Here is a 20,882-nt window from a genome sequence, read left to right as displayed (position 1 = left end):
AGTTAGTACCCAGGAAAGACGGAGCCAGCCGGGTAAGCAAGTGTGGCTGCAGTACAGCAGCGCAGCACACGTCTTGTAACGTAAAAAGCTGCCAGCGCCGGGGCTCAGTAGCTGGGTGCAGGGGAAGTCTCGGGCCCCATAACAGCCGAATCCCCTGCACCTATGGTAGCTACGCCAATGAGTGTACCACAAATAGTAGGAAAATAGTAGGAAAGGATGGTATTGCCCATAGCATGCTTGACATTTCCAAATTTCAATGAGCAGACTTTTGTGGATCCTGCCCACTTCTCCAGTGAAACGCGTGGGTCAGGGACGTGATAATGCACTATACAGTGAAACACGTTTCTGCATCTTCCATACCTGATCTCTGGACCTCCCCTGTGGGATCCGACAGTGAAGAGCAGCAAAAAGTGGGTAGAAGCTAGAAGCTACAGCTAGAAGTACATGTCATCAATGTATCCCAATACATTTCACACATGTCTGTATTTGGGGATGTAGTTAAAACGCCGGAATCCCAAATGACAGCATAAGGCCGGCATTAAAAGGCCGATGGAGCTCGGGTTCCCAATCGTGATCATTCTTTCAGCAGGACACGCTCGCGTACTGCCGTGGGGGTGGGAGGCTAAGTTTAGGCATTAGAAGAGTATGGTTAGGTACAGGGGAGGGGGGGCTAGGCACTTACATGGGGAGGTTAGGGTTAGCCACCAAGCTGGGATGGTTAGGTTTATGCAGTGGGGAAGGGAGGGTTAGGGTTAGGCACAACCAGGGAGGATTAGGGTTAGGCACCGACAAGGGAGGGTTAGGGTAGGGGGCAGAGGAGGGTTAAGGTACTTTCTGGGGGGCTGTCGGGATTCTGATGGTTGGGATGCCGCTGTTGGTATTCTGACCGCCGGCATCCCGTTAATCGGGATATCATACTGAATCCTGTATTTGTGCCTACAGTCTTTAATCTAGAGTATAAAGTACCAAATACAGGGAATGTGATCATAATCGGATTGGTGTTTATGTTTTAGACATAGGGCCGGGTCACAACCTAAATATAATGTGTTTTGTTATTTTTTATCTGTTTTATTCATTTAAAATCATTGTTTCTGCATGTCCACTGTACAAGAGTTGAGTCTCAGAGTTGTCTATATATAATTTAGTGATGTGCACCGGACATTTTTCGGGTTTTGTGTTTTGGTTTTGGATTCGGTTCCGCGGCCGTGTTTTGGATTCGGACGCGTTTTGGCAAAACCTCCCTGAAATTTTTTTGTCGGATTCGGGTGTGTTTTGGATTCGGGTGTTTTTTTACAAAAACCCCTCAAAAACAGCTTAAATCATAGAATTTGGGGGTCATTTTGATCCCATAGTATTATTAACCTCAATAACCATAATTTCCACTCATTTTCAGTCTATTCTGAACACCTAACACCTCACAATATTATTTTTAGTCCAAAATTTGCACCGAGGTCGCTGGATAACTAAGCTAAGCGACCCAAGTGGCCGACACAAACACCTGGCCCATCTAGGAGTGGCACTGCAGTGTCAGACAGGATGGCACTTCAAAACAATAGTCCCCAAACAGCACATGATGCAAAGAAAAAAAGAGGTGCAATGAGGTAGCTGTGTGACTAAGCTAAGCGACCCAAGTGGCCGACACAAACACCTGGCCCATCTAGGAGTGACACTGCAGTGTCAGACAGGATGGCACTTCCAAAAAATAGTCCCCAAACAGCACATGATGCAAAGAAAAAAAGAGGTGCACCAAGGTCGCTGGATGGCTAAGCTAAGCGACACAAGTGGCCGACACAAACACCTGGCCCATCTAGGAGTGGCACTGCAGTGTCAGGCAGGATGGCACTTCAAAGAAATAGTTCCCAAACAGCACATGATGCAAAGAAAAATTAAAGAAAAAAGAGGTGCAAGATGGAATTGTCCTTGGGCCCTCCCACCCACCCTTATGTTGTATAAACAGGACATGCACACTTTAACAAACCCATCATTTCAGTGACAGGGTCTGCCACACAACTGTGACTGAAATGACTGGTTGGTTTGGGCCCCCACCAAAAAAGAAGCAATCAATCTCTCCTTGCACAAACTGGCTCTACAGAGGCAAGTTGTCCACCTCCTCCTCATCGTCCGATTCCTCACCCCTTTCACTGTGTACATCCCCCTCCTCACAGATTATTAATTCGTCCCCACTGGAATCCACCATCTCGGGTCCCTGTGTACTTTCTGGAGGCAATTGCTGGTGAATGTCTCCACGGAGGAATTGATTATAATTCATTTTGATGAACAACATCTTCTCCACATTTTCTGGAAGTAACCTCGTACGCCGATTGCCAGAGCCGGCCCTAACCAATATGATGCCCTAGGCAAGATTTTGGCTGGTGCCCCCTAGCACCGCCGCTAGTTCTGCAGGACATGCCTGGCACGAGTCAGCTCGCAGCTCTGCTAACGTTGGGGCGCCTTTTGTTTATGAAAATGTGTCTTATTTGCATTACTATGTGGCTAGGATGCACAAGCAGCTTTTGCTGATTAAAATGATATGCAACATGCCTGTATTCTGTGTACGACTACGGCTGTACTGCATACGAAATGCTACATTACAGTGATTTCCAGGAATACACTGCAACGTAGCATTTCGTATGCTGACACAGCCTCAGTTACACACAGAGTATAGGCATGCCGCATATCATTTTAATCAGTAGAAGTTGCTGGTGCCCCTAAGCATACCAAATGCCCTAGGCATTTGCCTAGTTTGCCTATGCCTAGGGCCGGCTCTGCCGATTGCTGACAAGGTGAGCGGCTGCACTAAACACTCTTTCGGAGTACACACTGGAGGGTGGGCAACTTAGGTAAAATAAAGCCAGTTTGTGCAAGGGCCTCCAAATTGCCTCTTTTTCCTGCCAGTATACGTATGGACTGTCTGACGTGCCTACTTGGATGCGGTCACTCATATAATCCTCCACCATTCTTTCAATGGTGAGAGAATCATATGCAGTGACAGTAGACGACATGTCAGTAATCGTCGGCAGGTCCTTCAGTCCGGACCAGATGTCAGCATCAGCAGTCGCTCCAGACTGCCCTGCATCACCGCCAGCGGGTGGGCTCGGAATTCTTAGCCTTTTCTTTGCACCCCCCGTTGCGGGAGAATGTGAAGGAGGAGCTGTTGACGGGTCACGTTCCGCTTGACTTGACAATTTTCTCACCAGCAGGTCTTTGAACCTCTGCAGACTTGTGTCTGCCGGAAAGAGAGATCCAAGGTAGGTTTTAAATCTAGGATCGAGCACGGTGGCCAAAATGTAGTGCTCTGATTTCAGCAGATTGACCACCCGTGAATCCTGGTTAAGCGAATTAAGGGCTCCATCCACAAGTCCCACATGCCTAGCGGAATCGCTCTGTTTTAGCTCATCCTTCAATGTCTCTAGCTTCTTCTGCAAAAGCCTGATGAGGGGAATGACCTGACTCTGGCTGGCAGTGTCTGAACTGACTTCACGTGTGGCAAGTTCAAAGGGTTGCAGAACCTTGCACAACGTTGAAATCATTCTCCACTGCGCTTGAGTTAGGTGCATTCCCCCTCCTTTGCCTATATCGTGGGCATATGTATAGGCTTGAATGGCCTTTTGCTGCTCCTCCATCCTCTGAAGCATATAGAGGGTTGAATTCCACCTCGTTACCACCTCTTGCTTCAGATGATGGCAGGGCAGGTTCAGGAGTGTTTGCTGGTGCTCCAGTCTTCGGCATGCGGTGGCTGAATGCCGAAAGTGGCCCGCAATTCTTCGGGCCACCGACAGCATCTCTTGCACGCCCCTGTTGTTTTTTAATTAATTCTGCACCACCAAATTCAATGTATGTGCAAAACATGGGACGTGCTGGAATTTTCCCAGATGTAATGCACGCACAATATTGCTGGCGTTGTCTGATGTCACAAATCCCCAGTAGAGTCCATTTGGGGTAAGCCATTCTGCGAAGATGTTCCTCAGTTTCCGTAAGAGGTTGTCAGCTGTGTGCCTCTTATGGAAAGCGGTGATACAAAGCGTAGCCTGCCTAGGAACGAGTTGGCGTTTGCGAGATGCTGCTACTGGTGCCGCCGCTGCTGTTTTTGCAGCGGGAGGCAATACATCTACCCGGGTGGTCTTCTGTATGCCGGCGGTCGGGCTCCCGGCGCTCAGTATACCGGCGCCGGGAGCCCGACAGCCGGCATACCGACACTTATTTTCCCTCGTGGGGGTCCACGACCCCCATAGAGGGAGAATAAAATAGTGTGGCGCGCGTAGCGCGCCACCGTGCCCGTAGCGTGTCGAGCGCAGCGAGCCCGCAAGGGGCTCATTTGCGCTCGCCACGCTGTCGGTAAGCCGGCGGTCGGGCTCCCGGCGCCGGGATGCTGGTCGCCGGGAGCCCGACCGCCGGCCAGCCGTAGTGAACCCCATCTACCCAGTGGGCTGTCACAGTCATATAGTCCTGAGTCTGCCCTGCTCCACTTGTCCACATGTCCGTGGTTAAGTGGACATTGGGTACAACTGCATTTTTTAGGACACTGGTGACTCTTTTTCTGAGGTCTGTGTACATTTTCGGTATCGCCTGCCTAGAGAAATGGAACCTAGATGGTATTTGGTACCGGGGACACAGTACCTCAATCAAGTCTGTAGTTGCCTGTGAATTAACGGTGGATAACGGAAACACGTTTCTCATCGCCCAGGCTGCCAAGGCCTGAGTTATCCGCTTTGCAGCAGGATGACTGCTGTGATATTTCATCTTCCTCGCAAAGGACTGTTGGACAGTCAGTTGCTTACTGGAAGTAGTACAAGTGGTCTTCCGACTTCCCCTCTGGGATGACGATCGACTCCCAGCAGCAACAACAGCAGCGCCAGCAGCAGTAGGCGTTACACTCAAGGATGCATCGGAGGAATCCCAGGCAGGAGAGGACTCATCAGACTTGACAGTGACATGGCCTGCAGACCTATTGGCTTTCCTGTGTAAGGAGAAAATTGACACTGAGGGAGTTGGTGGTGTGGTTTGCAGGAGCTTGGTTACAAGAGGAAGGGATTTAGTGGTTAGTGGACTGCTTCCGCTGTCATCCAAAGTTTTTGAACTTGTCACTGACATGATGAATGCGCTGCAGGTGACGTATAAGGGAGGATGTTCCGAGGTGGTTAACGTCCTTACCCCTACTTATTACAGCTTGACAAAGGCAACACACGGCTTGACACCTGTTGTCCGCATTTGTGTTAAAATAATTCCACACCGAAGAGGTGATTTTTTTTGTAATTTGACCAGGCATGTCAATGGCCATATTCGTCCCACGGACAACAGGTGTCTCCCCGGGTGCCTGACTTAAACAAACCACCTCACCATCAGAATCCTCCTTGTCAATTTCCTCCTCAGTGCCAGCAACACCCATATCCTCATCCTGGTGTACTTCAACAGTGACATCTTCAATTTGACTATCAGGAACTGGACTGCGGGTGCTCCTTCCAGCACTTGCAGGGGGCGTGCAAATGGTGGAAGGCGCCACCTCTTCCCGTCCAGTGTTGGGAATCAGGCATCGCAGCCGACACAATTGGACTCTCCTTGGGGATTTGTGATTTAGAAGAACGCACAGTTCTTTGCTGTGCTTTTGCCAGCTTAAGTCTTTTCATTTTTCTAGCGAGAGGATGAGTGCTTCCATCCTCATGTGAAGCTGTACCACTAGCCATGAACATAGGCCAGGGCCTCAGCCGTTCCTTGTCACTCCGTGTCGTAAATGGCATATTGTCAAGTTTACGCTTCTCCTCAGACGCTTTCAATTTTGATATTTGGGTCATTTTACTGAACTTTTGTGTTTTGGATTTTACATGCTCTCTACTATGACATTGGGCATCGGCCTTGGCAGACGACGTTGATGGCATTTCATCGTCTCGGCCATGACTAGTGGCAGCAGCTTCAGCACGAGGTGGAAGTGGATCTTGATCTTTCCCTATTTTACCGTCCACATTTTTGTTCTCCATTTTTTAATGTGTGGAATTATATGCCAGTATCAATAGCAATGGCCTACTACTATATATACTGCACACAACTGAAATGCACCACAGGTATTGATGGATAGTATACTTGACGACACAGAGGTAGGTAGAGCAGTGGCGTACTGTACCGTACTGCTATATATTATATACTGGTGGTCAGCAAACTGTGCAAAACTGAAATGCACCACAGGTATGGATGGATAGTATACTTGACGACACAGAGGTAGGTAGAGCAGTGGCCTACTGTACTGTACTGCTATATATTATATACTGGTGGTCAGCAAACTGTGCAAAACTGAAATGCACCACAGGTATGGATGGATAGTATACTTGACGACACAGAGGTAGGTAGAGCAGTGGCCTACTGTACTGTACTGCTATATATTATATACTGGTGGTCAGCAAACTGTGCAAAACTGAAATGCACCACAGGTATGGATGGATAGTATACTTGACGACACAGAGGTAGGTAGAGCAGTGGCCTACTGTACCGTACTGCTATATATTATATACTGGTGGTCAGCAAACTGTGCAAAACTGAAATGCACCACAGGTATGGATGGATAGTATACTTGACGACACAGAGGTAGGTAGAGCTGTGGCCTTCTGTACCGTACTCCTATATATTATATACTGGTGGACAGCAAAATTATGCACTGTACTCCTACTATATACTACAATGCAGCACAGATATGGAGCGTTTTTCAGGCAGAGAACGTATAATACTGGTGGTCACTGGTCAGCAAAACTCTGCACTGTACTCCTCCTATATAATACTGCTGGTCCCCAGTCCCCACAATAAAGCAGTGTGAGCACAGATATATGCAGCACACTGAGCACAGATATGGAGCGTTTTTCAGGCAGAGAAACGTATAATACTGGTGGTCACTGGTCAGCAAAACTGTGCACTGTACTCCTCCTATAATACTGCTGGTCCCCAGTCCCCACAATAAAGCAGTGTGAGCACAGATATATGCAGCACACTGAGCACAGATATGGAGCGTTTTTCAGGCAGAGAAACGTATAATACTGGTGGTCACTGGTCAGCAAAACTCTGCACTGTACTCCTTCTATAATACTGCTGGTCCACAGAATAAAGATATTTGCAGCCCCCTGAAAGTTCAGAAACAAAGTGAGAGGACGCCAGCCACGTCCTCTCACTATCATTTCCAATGCACGAGTGAAAAATGGCGGCGACGCGCGGCTCCTTATATAGAATCCGAATCTCGCGAGAATCCGAGCGGGATGATGACGTTCGGGCGCGCTTGGGTTAACCGAGCAATACTGGAGTATCCGAGTATGCCTCGGACCCGTGTAAAATGGGTGAAGTTCGGGGGGGTTCGGATTCCGAGGAACCGAACCCGCTCATCACTAATATAATTATATATCGGATATCACAATAATTTTTTTTTTTGCTTTACTACAGTGTAACATTGTTTTGTATTGCAAATATGAACAAGCCATTTATACAATATATAAATAAATTGTAATAAATAATAAATACTGAGGAGGAAAAGTGGCTGCTCCATATTTAGCCTCTGTAATAAACAAATAATAATTAAGCTTTTGTGAAAAAACTGTATCCACACAGGACAAGTCATAGTGGAACCCTCATTAAAGTTGTTTTAAATATTAAATTACATGTACTCAGGCATTAAAAGTTAGGCAGTTATTGGATTCCTCATAGCTGTTTTATTCGTGTGGATACCTGTATGTCTCATTCAACTAAAAACTATTTGCAAATCCATGAAAAATATATCAGACTTTGCCAGAACAGCTGCAGGAGATTTCCAAGTCATTGTCCATATTTTTATGGTTTGTTTTTAAAAAACTGTATTGGTTTTCTCTAGTTCTACTATTACACGCTAATAAATTATATCACAATGCACAGCTTCTTACTGTATATTTAATGGGCTTATTTTTTCACTAATATAGCACCTATAACTTTGGGACAGATGGCTTTCCGGCTGCAGCAACCAGTGCGAACCTGTGTCTAGCAACGGGGGTCCGTGGAGGTGTAGACTGGATGAGAAAACTGGCTTTTCGTTATAGAAGAGTAAAAGAAATCTACAATACCTATAAAAATAATGTTGGAGGCAAGTATATATGCAGCATACAAAATAGTGTATATAACTGTCAACATGTTAGTATCATTTAAAGGGACACTTTGCTGATGAGCGATTACATGCAATCATGTCATGTCTAGGTGAACCTCTGTCTATAGTCAAAAATCATTATATGTTTGCTGATCTTGACTAATTTGTTTTTGAAATATAAATATTTTTCTTAAAAATTATATTTTATAAAGCAGAGTAAGTTTTTTAGAGGAAGGGACTCGGCCCGTGTGCTTTCTTTGTTGGGGGCTTTCCTCTCTCTTGGGGACACATTTGCCAAGTAGGCTCTGGTACTTTGACAGAGTCCACTGCGTATGCACAGATCTCCGGTAACATGGTACCAGCACCAGAGGTGGGGCTGCAGCACAGTCCAAAATTCAAATAGCGGAGCCACACCTACTGCCAACGAGTCCCAGCCAGCGATGATTTTTGGTGGCAGTTGTAGTCTCCTATTTGAATTTTGGACAGCTACAGCCCCATCTCTGGAGCCACCATTGAGCAGCACCATTTTCCTGGTGTTTCTTGCAGGGTTCAACAGGGGAGGTAAGTATAGTCTATAGAAGCAGGGTGTGCCCTGTGGGCCCTTGTGCAAAGTACACTCTGCACCCATTATAGATATGCACATATAATAAACTACAGAGATTAAAAGTCACATCAATTACCTATTTTTGTCTGGATAAGCCAAATTTTGACTATACTGATGGGCCCTTTAGAGGACTTTTTTTCCACTGGGAAAAGGAATGACCATGTTGCAAGGCAGCATAGAAGATCCATAGCCAGGGGGCAGTTTAAGACAGGAGAGAACCTGTGTGCAGGCTGTTTGGTCCTCCTCTTCTCTGGCTGAGCAGCAGACTCAGGCTTTGTCTACTGCACACGAGCATGCCTCTGGGAACATGATGCCATGCCTTGTTCCCAGGGATTTCTCTACTGTGCATGCACAGTCACTGAGAAAATGGCCACGGCGTTATTTTCCCAGTGATTTCTGCTGCTCTGAAGCATTAGGGCCCGGCCAAAATGGAACAATGGAGATGGTGGAAAGGTCAGTAAGAATAATTATATGGGTGCAGTGTGTGGGCCTCCTGAACCCAGGGGCCCATGTGCACCACACACTAGATATGCCAGTGACCATAGCTAGAGCTACAACCTAATTTGTTTAGTAACTATTTGTGGATTCAGAATAAATAAGTCAAATGGTATGATCTATTTTCATTAATGAATTGTGCTTCTGAGGTAGATTATGAAAAATAATAGATGAGGATGTGGTGGATCTTACATTTGTTGCACATGAAAATTAAGAGGCAGGCAAAGCACCTGTAATGATGTTTAGAATGTATTATTTGTGTACCACAGGTCTGCTTGGCCCTGCAAAGAGGGAAGCCTGGCTGCAGCTGAGAGCTGAGATTGAAGCCCTTACAGACTCCTGGTTAACGCTTGCACTGAAAGCCCTGACACTAATTCACTCTAGGTAATATTCCTTTCATCTGCAATAGAGAACACTGGGGCAGATGTATTAACCTGGAAAAGGCATAAGGAAGTGATTAACCAGTGATAAGTGCAGAGGCGTAACTAGGGTTTTCGGAGCCCAGGGCAAAATGGAAAATGGCGCCGCCCCCCCCCCCAAAAAAAACAAAAAACCCACACACAAAAAGAAGCATGTGCGCGCGCCGCAGGCGCGCGTGGTGAAAAATAGGTGTGGCCACACCCCAGAAGGGGTGTGACCACGCTCCAGAAGGGGTGTGGCCACTGAAAATGGCCCACAGTGCCCGTTACATTGCCCCACAGTGCCGGATACATGCCCCACAGTGCCAGTTACATTGCCCCACAGTGCCAGTTACATGCCCCACAGTGCCAGTTACATTGCCCCACAGTGCCGGATACATGCCCCACAGTGCCGGATACATGCCCCACAGTGCCAGATACATTGCCCCACAGTGCCAGATACATTGCCCCACAGTGCCAGATACATGCCCCACAGTGCCAGATACATGCCCCACAGTGCCAGTTACATGCCTCACAGTGCCAGATACATTGCCCCACAGTGCTAGTTACATGCCCAACAGTGCCAGATACATGCCCCACAGTGCCAGTTACATGCCCTACAGTGCCAGATACATTGCTCCACAGTGCCAGTTACATGCCCCACAGTGCCAGATACATTGCTCCACAGTGCCAGTTACATTGCCCCACAGTGCCAGATACATTGCCCCACAGTGCCAGATACATTGCCCCACAGTGCCAGATACATTGCCCCACAGTGCCAGTTACATGCCCAACAGTGCCAGATACATGCCCCACAGTGCCAGGCCCCACTCAGTGCAAGTTACATGCCCCATTTGGTGCCAGTTACATGCCCCACAGTGCCAGATACATTGCCCCACTGTGCCAGTTACATTGCCCCATAGTGCCAGATAAATTGCCCCACAGTGCCAGTTACATTGCCTCACAGTGCCAGATACATTGCCCCACAGTGCCAGTTACATGCCCCACAGTGCCAGATACATGCCCCACAGTGCCAGGCCCCACTTGGTGCCAGATACATGCCCCACTGTGCCGCCGAACCCCCCCCCCCCCCGTGCCGCCGGACCCCACCCCCCGTGCCGCCGGACCCCCCGTCACTTACCGGCCGCTTGTTGCTATGTGAGGGGAGGAGAGCGCAGCGCAGCGCCTCTCCTTCCCCTCACCGCTCCAGGTCTCCGGCGGCTGTCTGGCGCCGGTTCGCTAGCCAATCAGAGCTCGTGGACCGGCAGCCTATCAGGAGCCGGTCCGCAAGCTCTGATTGGCTAACGCTTGAGACCGGACACAGCAGCGCTGCTGGCAGCGCTGCTAGTGCTGGCAGCGGCGGTGAAGGGAGGGAGAGACGCTGCGCTCTCCTCCCCTCACATTTAGGGTTGACGGGGGCGAGTGGGGCATGATGCCCTGGACGCCGGTGGCGCCCCCCTCTCCTGGGCCAGCCAAGGCGCCCAGGGCACGTGCCCCACTCGCCCTACCCTAGATACGCCTCTGGATAAGTGCAAGGTGATAAATGAACCAGCCAATCATCTCCAATATGCAAATTGACAGTTTGGAGCTGACTGGCTGCTGCATTTATCGCCTTGCACTTATCACTGGTTTATCGCTTCCTTATGCCTTCTCCAGGTTAATACATCTGCAACAATGGGCCTAATTCAGATCTGTTCGCAGCAACAAATTTTTTAGCTAATGGACAAAACCATGTGCACTGCAGGTGTGGCAGATACAACATTTGCAGAGAGAGTTAGATTTGGGTGGGTTATTTTGTTTCTGTGCAGGGTAAATACTGGCTACTTTATTTTTACACTGCAATTTAGATTTCAGTTTGAACTAGGGAGGCCAATCCCGGGGCATTTTTTCAATCCAGGGATTCGGGATTGAAAAATGCTCAATCCCGGGATTCCCGGGATCCCGGGATTGCAGTAGGGATCAGTGTAGGGAGCAGGGAAAGTATATGTGGAGGGCAGCAAGGCAGGGTGGATGTAGGGAGCAAGGAAGGATGGGTGTAGGGAGCATGTAAGGAACAGGAAGGGAGGGTGGGTGTAGGGAGCAGCGGGAGAGTGGGTGTAGGGAGCAGCGGGAGGGTGGGTGTAGGGAGCAGCGGGAGAGTGGGTGTAGGGAGCAGCGGGAGGGTGGGTGTAGGGAGCAGCGGGAGAGTGGGTGTAGGGAGCAGCGGGAGGGTGGGTGTAGGGAGCAGCGGGAGAGTGGGTGTAGGGAGCAGCGGGAGGGTGGGTGTAGGGAGCAGCGGGAGAGTGGGTGTAGGGAGCAGCGGGAGGGTGGGTGTAGGGAGCAGCGGGAGAGTGGGTGTAGGGAGCAGCGGGAGGGTGGGTGTAGGGAGCAGCGGGAGAGTGGGTGTAGGGAGCAGCGGGAGAGTGGGTGTAGGGAGTAGCGGGTGGGTGGGTGTAGGGAGCAGCGGGAGAGTGGGTGTAGGGAGCAGTGGGAGGGTGGGTGTGTAGTGAGCATGTAAGGTACAGGAAGGGAAGGTGCCGGTGGGAGTAGCGAGCAGAGGGAGGATGTCTGGAGCAGTGAGGGAGTGTGGGTGTAGGTAGCGATAAGATAAACACTTACTACTTAGGCGGACCGCGGGCACCAGCCATGGACACACACACACTGACCGCGCTGGCAGCATTTCAAACGTAGCGCTGGCCGCCAGACAGTCAAAACTGGCAGTCCGGCAGCCAATCAGGGGCCGCGGCTGCTGCCGCTTCCCTGATTGGCTGCCGGTCTGCCAGCTCTGATTGGCTGGCGGCCGGCGCTACGTTTGAAATGCCGCCAGCGTGGTCAGTGTGTGTGTATGTCCATAGCTGATGTAACTACATCGCTGACAGCCGGGCAGCGCTGTGCTATAGTGCTCAGTGCTGTCCGGCAAAACTGCGCATGTGCACTCTAATCCCGTGAATCCCGGGATTGGAGGCTCCAATCCCGGGATTCAAATCCCAGCATTTTTGGGCCCAAATCCCGGGATCCCGCCGATCCCGATCCCGGAATTGGCCTCCCTAGTTTGAACACACCCCACCCAAATCCAACTCTCTCTGCACATGTTATATCTGCCCCCACTGCAGTGCACATGGGTGGTCATTCCGAGTTGATCGCTAGCTGCATTTGTTCGCTGTGCAGCGATGAGCCAAAAAAATTGCACTTCTGCGCATGCGTATGCGGCGCAATGCGACGAGCGACATACTATTACAACGAACAATGTAGTTTCACACAGGGTCTAGCGAGGCTTTTCAGTCGCACTGCTGACCGCAGAGTGATTGACATGAAGTAGGCGTTTCTGGGTGTCAACTGACTGTTTTCAGGGAGTGTTCGGAAAAACGCAGGCGTGCCAGGAAAAACGCAGGTGTGCCAGGAAAAACGCAGGCGTGGCTGGGCGAACGCAGGGCGTGTTTGTGACGTCAAAACAGGAACTGAATAGTCTGAAGTGATCGCAAGCACTGAGTAGGTTTAGAGCTACTCTGAAACTGCACAAAAAAACTTTATAGCCGCTCTGCGATCCTTTCGTTCGCACTTCTGCTAAGCTAAAATACATTCCCAGTGGGCGGCAGCATAGCGTTTGCACGGCTGCTAAAAACTACTAGTGAGTGATCAATTCGGAATGACCCACATGGTTTTGCCCATTAGCTAACAAATTTGCTGCTGCGATCAGATCTGAATTAGGCCCAATGAGAGATGCACATTAGTGAATAGAAAATAACTCATGTTTTCTTTCTCTTCATAAAGGACAAACTGTGTAAATATACTTGTCACAACAACACAACTTATACCAGCACTGGCAAAGGTCTTGCTGTATGGGTTAGGAGTTGCGTTTCCAATTGAAAACATTTATAGTGCAACTAAAATAGGTGAGTATAAGTTATAAAGCAATATACATGTGTTCATACATACGAATGCTATGGGAAATAACAGTCTGTTTTATACAATGTCCTATGGAGGTTTCATATTCAAAAGGTTTAAATGTTTCAGATGCATTGTTTAATGTGAATGTTCAGTTTAGCTCTGGTATAGTTGTGTAGTGCCTACCCTCCTTGAATTTTGGTATGAGTACTAACAGACTTCAAGGAGGGTAGGTCATCCTGAAGAACCCTGAAGATTCTCCTCTTCGTGATCCTGCAATTTGCCACATAGGGGGTAATTCAGACCTGATCGTAGCAGTAAATTTGTTAGCAGTTGGGCAAAACCATGTGCACTGCAGGGGGGGGGGGGGGGGGGGCAGATATAACATGCGCAGAGAGAGTTGGATTTGGGTGTGGTGTGTTCAAACTGAAATATAAATTGCAGTGTAAAAGTAAAGCAGCCAGTATTTACCCTGCACAGAAACAAAATAACCCACCCAAATCTAACTCTCTGCACATGTTATATCTGCCACACCTGTAGTGCACATGGTTTTGCCCAACTGCTAACAAATTTGTTTGGCAGTCTCAGGGCCTAGTGATGTAAAGCATATTGCCCTGTCCCCTACAATGGCCACCTGCATCTCCCTTTCAGGAACTTTTCCGGAGGGGGGAAAGAAAACATTGGCATGTATGGTGTAATGTAGGCTACATTTTCTATAGAGCTGATGCTGATCTAGTCATTGCGGAAGAACGTGATGCAAATATGTAAACTGTGCACCAACTTTCCCATGTTTCTTTTGTCCAGCACAACTTGGTTCTTTAGGGAAGTTAAGTATTTGCATCTAGTATAGTATGTACAGTTTGTTCATGAAGAAAATATTAATTATAGTAATTCTACACATTGAGATTGCTTTGAAACTGAGGTTCACAAATATGATAACTAAAGTGACTTAAGTTACTCTTAGTAGGCAGTTGTGAATGTGTGGGGCATATCTTTGAGATTGTGGTGTATGCCAACATTGCACATATTTCTGTGCACCTCTAATCAATTAGCCACGATAATAGGGTTTTCCCATGGAAGTGTTGCTTTCCCTTTTTTCATGTAGTCCTTCATTTACAAAACCCATGAAATTACCGCAGGTCAGTGTGGGGGGATGTAGAGTTTTTTGCTTGCACCTCCTATGATGGTGTGAAGTGAAGAGAATCATCCATTTCTTAGTGAAACTGCCCAACATGTGACAGAATTTCCCCTGCTGTGGTGAGGCGAGATCAGAGAAAACAGGCTCTTTATTCTGATTTCACAGGAGAGCAGGAATAATTCAGTCAGCCAGGCGCATGCTTATAATTATTACTCACAACCAACAAGTAGCAGATAAATCACTTCCTCTATAGACTAGAGGAACCTGTCAGGACCGACATACTTCAAACTGGGGTCGTGCCCACAAATCAGACCTTTACTGTTTCCTGCACATAAGAATACAGACCACTGCAAAGAACAACAGTACATATCTCTGTGGGCACAAAACAATACTTAGGATGGCTTGCTATATAAATACTAGTCGCACAGGTGTATCTATATCGAGTAAATGACCCCCATTTTTAATATCCAAACAGAATCATGTTTATCAAGTTTATCAAATATATTCGAGGGGTGCTACCACAGGCAAGATAAATGCAGAGTAGAAAGTAACTAGTGCACCACCTTAGGGCAATTCGAATCTTTCTTTCTACTCTCTTATAAGAATACTTAGGATGGGTAAAGGTTACTCAGCTTTCACAAACACTTTCATTGGTATCCTGAGCTGTTTTTCCACTGCTGGGGAGGTGTGGTTTCCCATGTCAATAACAATCACTATCCTTGGCGTGAGCTGGCTTGTCCAACACCCAACTGCCAGTTCTGTCACACCCACCTCGCATGCATCACACAATACACGCAATGTAAACTCTGGAATTCAATAGTGATAATAGCATGCAAAGTGAGCTCTGTATTGCAATAGTGACAATTCAATGGCGTGGTTTGGTAATACAATATATCCTGCAATGTCCGTGGAATATTAATCTGCAAGCTACCTCTAGGAGTCCGTGGCTAATTGAATTGGCCCCTATGTGTGAAGTTGGTGGTCACAAGGTGCCTATACTGGTAGGGAAGGAAGAAGTGAAGACCAGAACCTGTAAACATAGAAAGTGATGTACTGATTTTTTTTCTGCCAGCGAGGGGCAAATGACTAAAATAAATACCAGTTTCTTTAGTCTTTCCGGTTAATTGTTGTCATTATCTATATAAGCTACAATTGTGGGCGATACAATAGTCACAAATTTCTGGTTACAAATGAAAGATATTTAAGCTATGAATATTTTTTTGTATGTTTGTTACCATACTAGCCCCATTACATAGTTTTGCATAGCTGCGCCCACTCATTTTCCACAATGAGTCTTACCTGAGTGTTTTCTCATTCATAACCGGTATAGTCTTGGAACGTTGTTTTTTTCAGCATTGCTCCTTAGCTCACATCTCATATATGTAATTATCTTTTTCCTACTGTTTTCCCCAAGATAGTTACTGTACCTCTAGTTTACTTAGAAGATAATTAAGACCCATGACATTTAATAACATTTACAGTTTCATTATCTTGCACAGGTAAAGAAAGCTGCTTTGAAAGAATAGTCCAAAGGTTTGGGAGGAAAGTGGTCTATGTTGTTGTGGGGGATGGAGTAGAAGAGGAGCAAGGAGCCAAAAAGGTAACAAAGAAATTTTAGTGCAAATATTTCAAACCCGAAAGTTTAGCTACATGTAAATATAAGGCAGATACTTGAAACTTGGAAGCGGGTTAAGCTGTCAGTGGCGTTCCGTCCAAATACAACAGCTACAAAAATTATTCTATCTTAATAAGGGGCATATTTATTATTAAGCACCATCGGCCCCTCGTTATTTTGGTATCCAACTCACCGCGATATGTGGCGATTGATACCAGACTCCCAAAATTCAGTACTGTCTCCACATGCCCTATCACTAACACTTTTGTCACTAATTAGTATGGGCAGAAGTTTACATTTAGAGGTTTGAACTCATGCACACAAAGAGGGTCGGGGGGTAGTGTCAGGCTCTAAATGGATCCCTTTTTGTGAACTGGACCTCCTTTGGGTAGGAACGAATGCCATCTGAAGGATTTGGGACTGTTTTCAGTTTTGGGTTTGTCGGTAAAGCAGGAGATTATGCAATGGATGATTCTGGTGAAAACACTTGTTGGCACTGGAGATCTACGTTTTTCAGAACCTTACTTATTCAGAAAATCAATCTGACAATTTCTCATTGCTTCTTACAGTACTCCTATTTCATGCAACAATAATTATTTAGTCTGTCAGTATCTAGCCTACATTTAATATTTAAAAAAAATATGCTTGCACCAAGATGACAGTTCTTAATTTTTTCATTTTGCAGCATTCAATGCCATTTTGGAGAATAACAAGCCACTCGGATTTAATGGCACTGCATCATGCCTTGGAACTTGAATACTTGTAGCAGGAAAATAGCACTTTGGTTCCTAATACAGACCTGCCCCACTTTTGGGGGAACGTTCCGGTGTTCCTATGAAACGGTGTCGTTAACTTACTAATGTGGAATTCCTACCGAAGGCGCTTATCTTCTGTTTGACACACTGCTGATAATTTAAGCAATGGAACTTAAAAGGGGGGAAAATGCCTACATTAAAGAACAGTCACCTTCATAGCGGTTCTACAAGCAAAATAAAGGGTTCATACCTGTGAAGACCTTGCCGCTACTTTGTAGTCTTCATGATTTCCGCGTAGAGGAAGTTGACCATGGGATGGCAGGTTTTACTGCACATTAAACAGCTATGCTAAAGTCACTTAGTATAGTGCCCTGAAAAGTTTACTGTCTACACTATTTATGAATGGACATGTCAGCTTGATATACAGATATATGATAAGGCAAACAAGGTACTAAAGGTCTCTCTTTATGACGTTGGGCAGGAGAGCCTGAGGCCGGCCTAGGCAGTCTGTGTCTGACTAGAATTAGTTCCACATGAGCTTAAAGCCGCAGGCTGCCTACCTCTGGTCTAGCATATGTATACTGTAATTTAAACTATAATTATGTACATCACTGCGACAATCATGTACAGAAAGATTTTTGTGTAAATTTGTAATAATGGATTCTTTTACATATGGTTTAGGTAAATATTATTAAGGTAGCAATGCCTTAGTAGGTCAGATGTGCAGGGCTGCGTGTGTACAAACTGTTGTGCAGTGCCTTAAGAAAGTGTTAGATATAAATATGTAGATAATGGGGAGAGAGTTGGGTTTGTTTTTCGTTTTTTTTTTTACTGTAGTTGAATTTGTTAAGACCAAAAGCATAGATGTCAAATGTCAATAACAATTTACTGACTTGTTTCTTTGCCATTCACATATACTGTGCAAGCCTAAATCATCATCATCAACATACACATAAACCGGCTCTCGCAGCACACCAGTGTGGTTTTTTTTGTTTTTTCCCTTTATGCAACTTAAATGTTCCAGAAATGTACACTGGCCAGGTAAATTCACAGAGGTGAGGATTTCCAACATATACAATGTATGTGTTTGTGTAATAGGAACAGCAAATCTGGGAAATTGGAAATTATCACAATTATATAAGATCTAACAAGAGTCAGAAAATACAAGCAGAGGTATATGCTGTGGATGGGATCCTTTATCCCTTTGCCAACGAGAGCTGGCAAAATCTGAACAGTTTCAGTCCAGCCAGACATTGGCACACTCATCACGTTTAAGTATAGTGCAGGTAAAGACCATTCTCTGTCCTTCAGTCCACTGTATTCAAACACTGCAATGTACATTCTGGTTATTTTATACACAGGTGTCAAGAGGGGGTGAGGGAGAGGGTACTAATTACCCAAACCGTGTCCCCTTTGCAGCGCTGCTGAGGGGGACGTATATTATCTGTTAAGCTTCTACTCCCCCAACAACATGTTTCCCCGGATTTGGCAAAGCCCCCCACATCCCCGCCCCACCCTTCCTGTACTTGGGCCCGTGGCCGCTATAAGTGGCCCTGATTTTATATAGCAAAATATTCACATTTTGCTTAATAGATACACATGGGGTCTTTTATACTGTCAGTGTCAGCTTTGTTCAAGGAACCTTTAATAGCTTTGAAAATAAAGATCATTGTTTTCTATTGAAAATTGCTGTCAGTGTAAAGTGACGTTTCCAATATACTTGATTGAAAGACCATAAACAATATTTATTATCTGCCAATTTGGATATTGCTTTCATTATTCATTATCTAATGATTTGGAAATTGTCAGTGTATGTTGATATGCAGTTGTGATGTTCACAGTTATTCAAGCTACAGTAATACCAGATTTATCAGCACATATAAAAGGCACCAAATAAGTGTCCATTGCACCCACTTTGTGGCAACCTACGCTGGTATGCTAATAGAGAGACAGAAGCCAGTCCATACATTAGTTGGAACAACAAAAGACACCAGCCCAAACTTAGTGCTTTCAAAATAATTCTAAATAACAGTGTACCAAATATTATTTACTGTATATATATTATATGCCAATCATGGTTTCTTAATTCTTCATCCAATAGAATCCTTTCAGAACTCTCAAAGGGTTAACTATAATATATCAACATACCAAAAAAAGTTACACCACGGCCCCACAAAGAAGGGGAAAATACTGATAGTGTAGTAATTTAGAATTTGAATAAAATATAGGACCCAAATTATAGTGTACTTCAAATCAACTTTCATCAAGGCTTAGCTGAGTTTTCTAGCTTTCTAGTTCCACCAAAGGGGAATAACTCAGGGCCATCTTAACATTATAGTAGGTCCTGGGTAATGCACTGGGACACCAAACCACCCCTTCACAGGAACAATGTGCTGTCCTGTGCTGTCTCTCCTCATGTTTCCATACAGTGAATGACTGTCAGCACTCTGATTTGTGGATAGCTCCAGCCCTCCACCAATCAGCACATTGAGAGTTTACAGCCAGTCACTATGTGGCTACTGGCTGGGAGGCAGGTAGAGAATGCTGCCCCACCGCTATGATTGTGTAACCACCACCTGCCACTGCTCAGAGGCCCCTAGAATTATGGCATCCTGGGCCACTGCCCAGTGTGACAGTATGTGAAGATGACCCTGGAATAACTCCTACTCCTTACTGATGCTATCTAGAACATACCCACATACCAGAAACATCCATCAGGTATAATGGTGTATTATTTTGTTAAAGTAGTATTAATTCACCAATCACAGACAGATTCATGCATACATTTTAAAAACTTGATTAAGAGCTTATCTAACACTGGTTGTCCTGTACAAGTATAGACCACCAAACTCTGCTAAACCCGAATCCAGATGTGAACTCCAGCTGAAGTTCTGTTTTGCAAGGTTTCCAAATCAGAGTTCCAGACAAAATGGATAATCTAATGCATTCTGTTGTTTCCAACTTCCTCAGGGATGTGGTCCCCCTTCCTTCATGTAAGGACCGTGCTAAAATGGCAATGTTCGATCTTGATTAGTGGTTCTCAATCATTTTCCACTTGGACACATCCTGTCCGGGCCATCTGTGCTATTTATACCTACAACATTTGCAAAAAAAAAACCCCAAAACATTTTAATTAATATAATTGGTACCAGATAAAATATATAGGTGTCGTTATAGATAAAATCAATTAATATGCTACAAACAAGGTTTAAAAAAAGACACAAAAATAGAATGAATTGTACATACAGTACACAGTATACAATATATTTGTCAGAAATTTCAATTTATGAAAACTTCAAAATAACAATAAACCTATAGACCCCATATGCTTTCTTTAACCACATTTTTATATTGTTATCATGATACCACTGTAAATCATGGGGTCATAGATCCCCAGGAAACTGCTTTCCCTATGTATCTAATTATCACTTGTATGTCCCACCTCGCCATTACTGAACATTTTTGAAGTTCCCCTGAATGTTACAGCAGTACCCCTGCTGTTATACTATTGGTATCCGGATGATAGACAGTGTCTAGTTAGACAGTCAATAGATAGACACCATATGTTAGACAGACATTAGGTCGACAGGGTCAAAAGGTCGATATAAAAAAGGTATACAGCACAAAAGGTCGACAGGGTCAAAAGGTTGACATGAAAATGGTCGACATAAAAAAAGATAGACACGTGTTTTAAAAAAATGTAACATGCTTTTGGACTATTTCATACCTTCTCTATCCATGTCAGCATAGAGTTGGTTATAAACCTTGTGGTGAGCGCAGCGAGCCACCGAGCCTGAAGCATGGCGAAAGAAGCGAGCCCCGCGAGGGTATGCCTTTCTACAATTGGGGGTCCCAGATGACAAAACTATCCACACAAACCACAAAAATGCAAAAAACATGGTGTCTATCTTTTTTGTGTCAACCATTTTC

General features: G+C 45.7%; 1 protein-coding gene across 10 annotated transcripts in view; it reads left to right on the top strand.

The window, feature by feature from the left end:
• Window positions 1-20,503, top strand: part of EYA1 (EYA transcriptional coactivator and phosphatase 1) — a 125,687-nt gene extending 105,184 nt beyond the window's left edge. For all 10 annotated transcript variants that reach the window (XM_063923901.1, XM_063923907.1, XM_063923904.1 and 7 more), the window contains 5 exons: window positions 7,923-8,083; window positions 9,452-9,566; window positions 13,331-13,452; window positions 16,082-16,182; window positions 16,883-20,503. In XM_063923901.1, coding sequence (XP_063779971.1) covers window positions 7,923-8,083; window positions 9,452-9,566; window positions 13,331-13,452; window positions 16,082-16,182; window positions 16,883-16,963 — 580 coding nt within the window. In that variant the 3' untranslated portion in view covers window positions 16,964-20,503. The remainder of the gene's footprint in view (window positions 1-7,922; window positions 8,084-9,451; window positions 9,567-13,330; window positions 13,453-16,081; window positions 16,183-16,882) is intronic.
• Window positions 20,504-20,882: the final 379 nt, after the last annotated feature.

Source organism: Pseudophryne corroboree, chromosome 5 (assembly GCF_028390025.1).
Source record: "Pseudophryne corroboree isolate aPseCor3 chromosome 5, aPseCor3.hap2, whole genome shotgun sequence".
Lineage (NCBI taxonomy): Eukaryota > Metazoa > Chordata > Amphibia > Anura > Myobatrachidae > Pseudophryne > Pseudophryne corroboree.
Note: the sequence above shows the minus strand (reverse complement) of the source record. Positions and strands in the feature narration are given on the sequence as shown.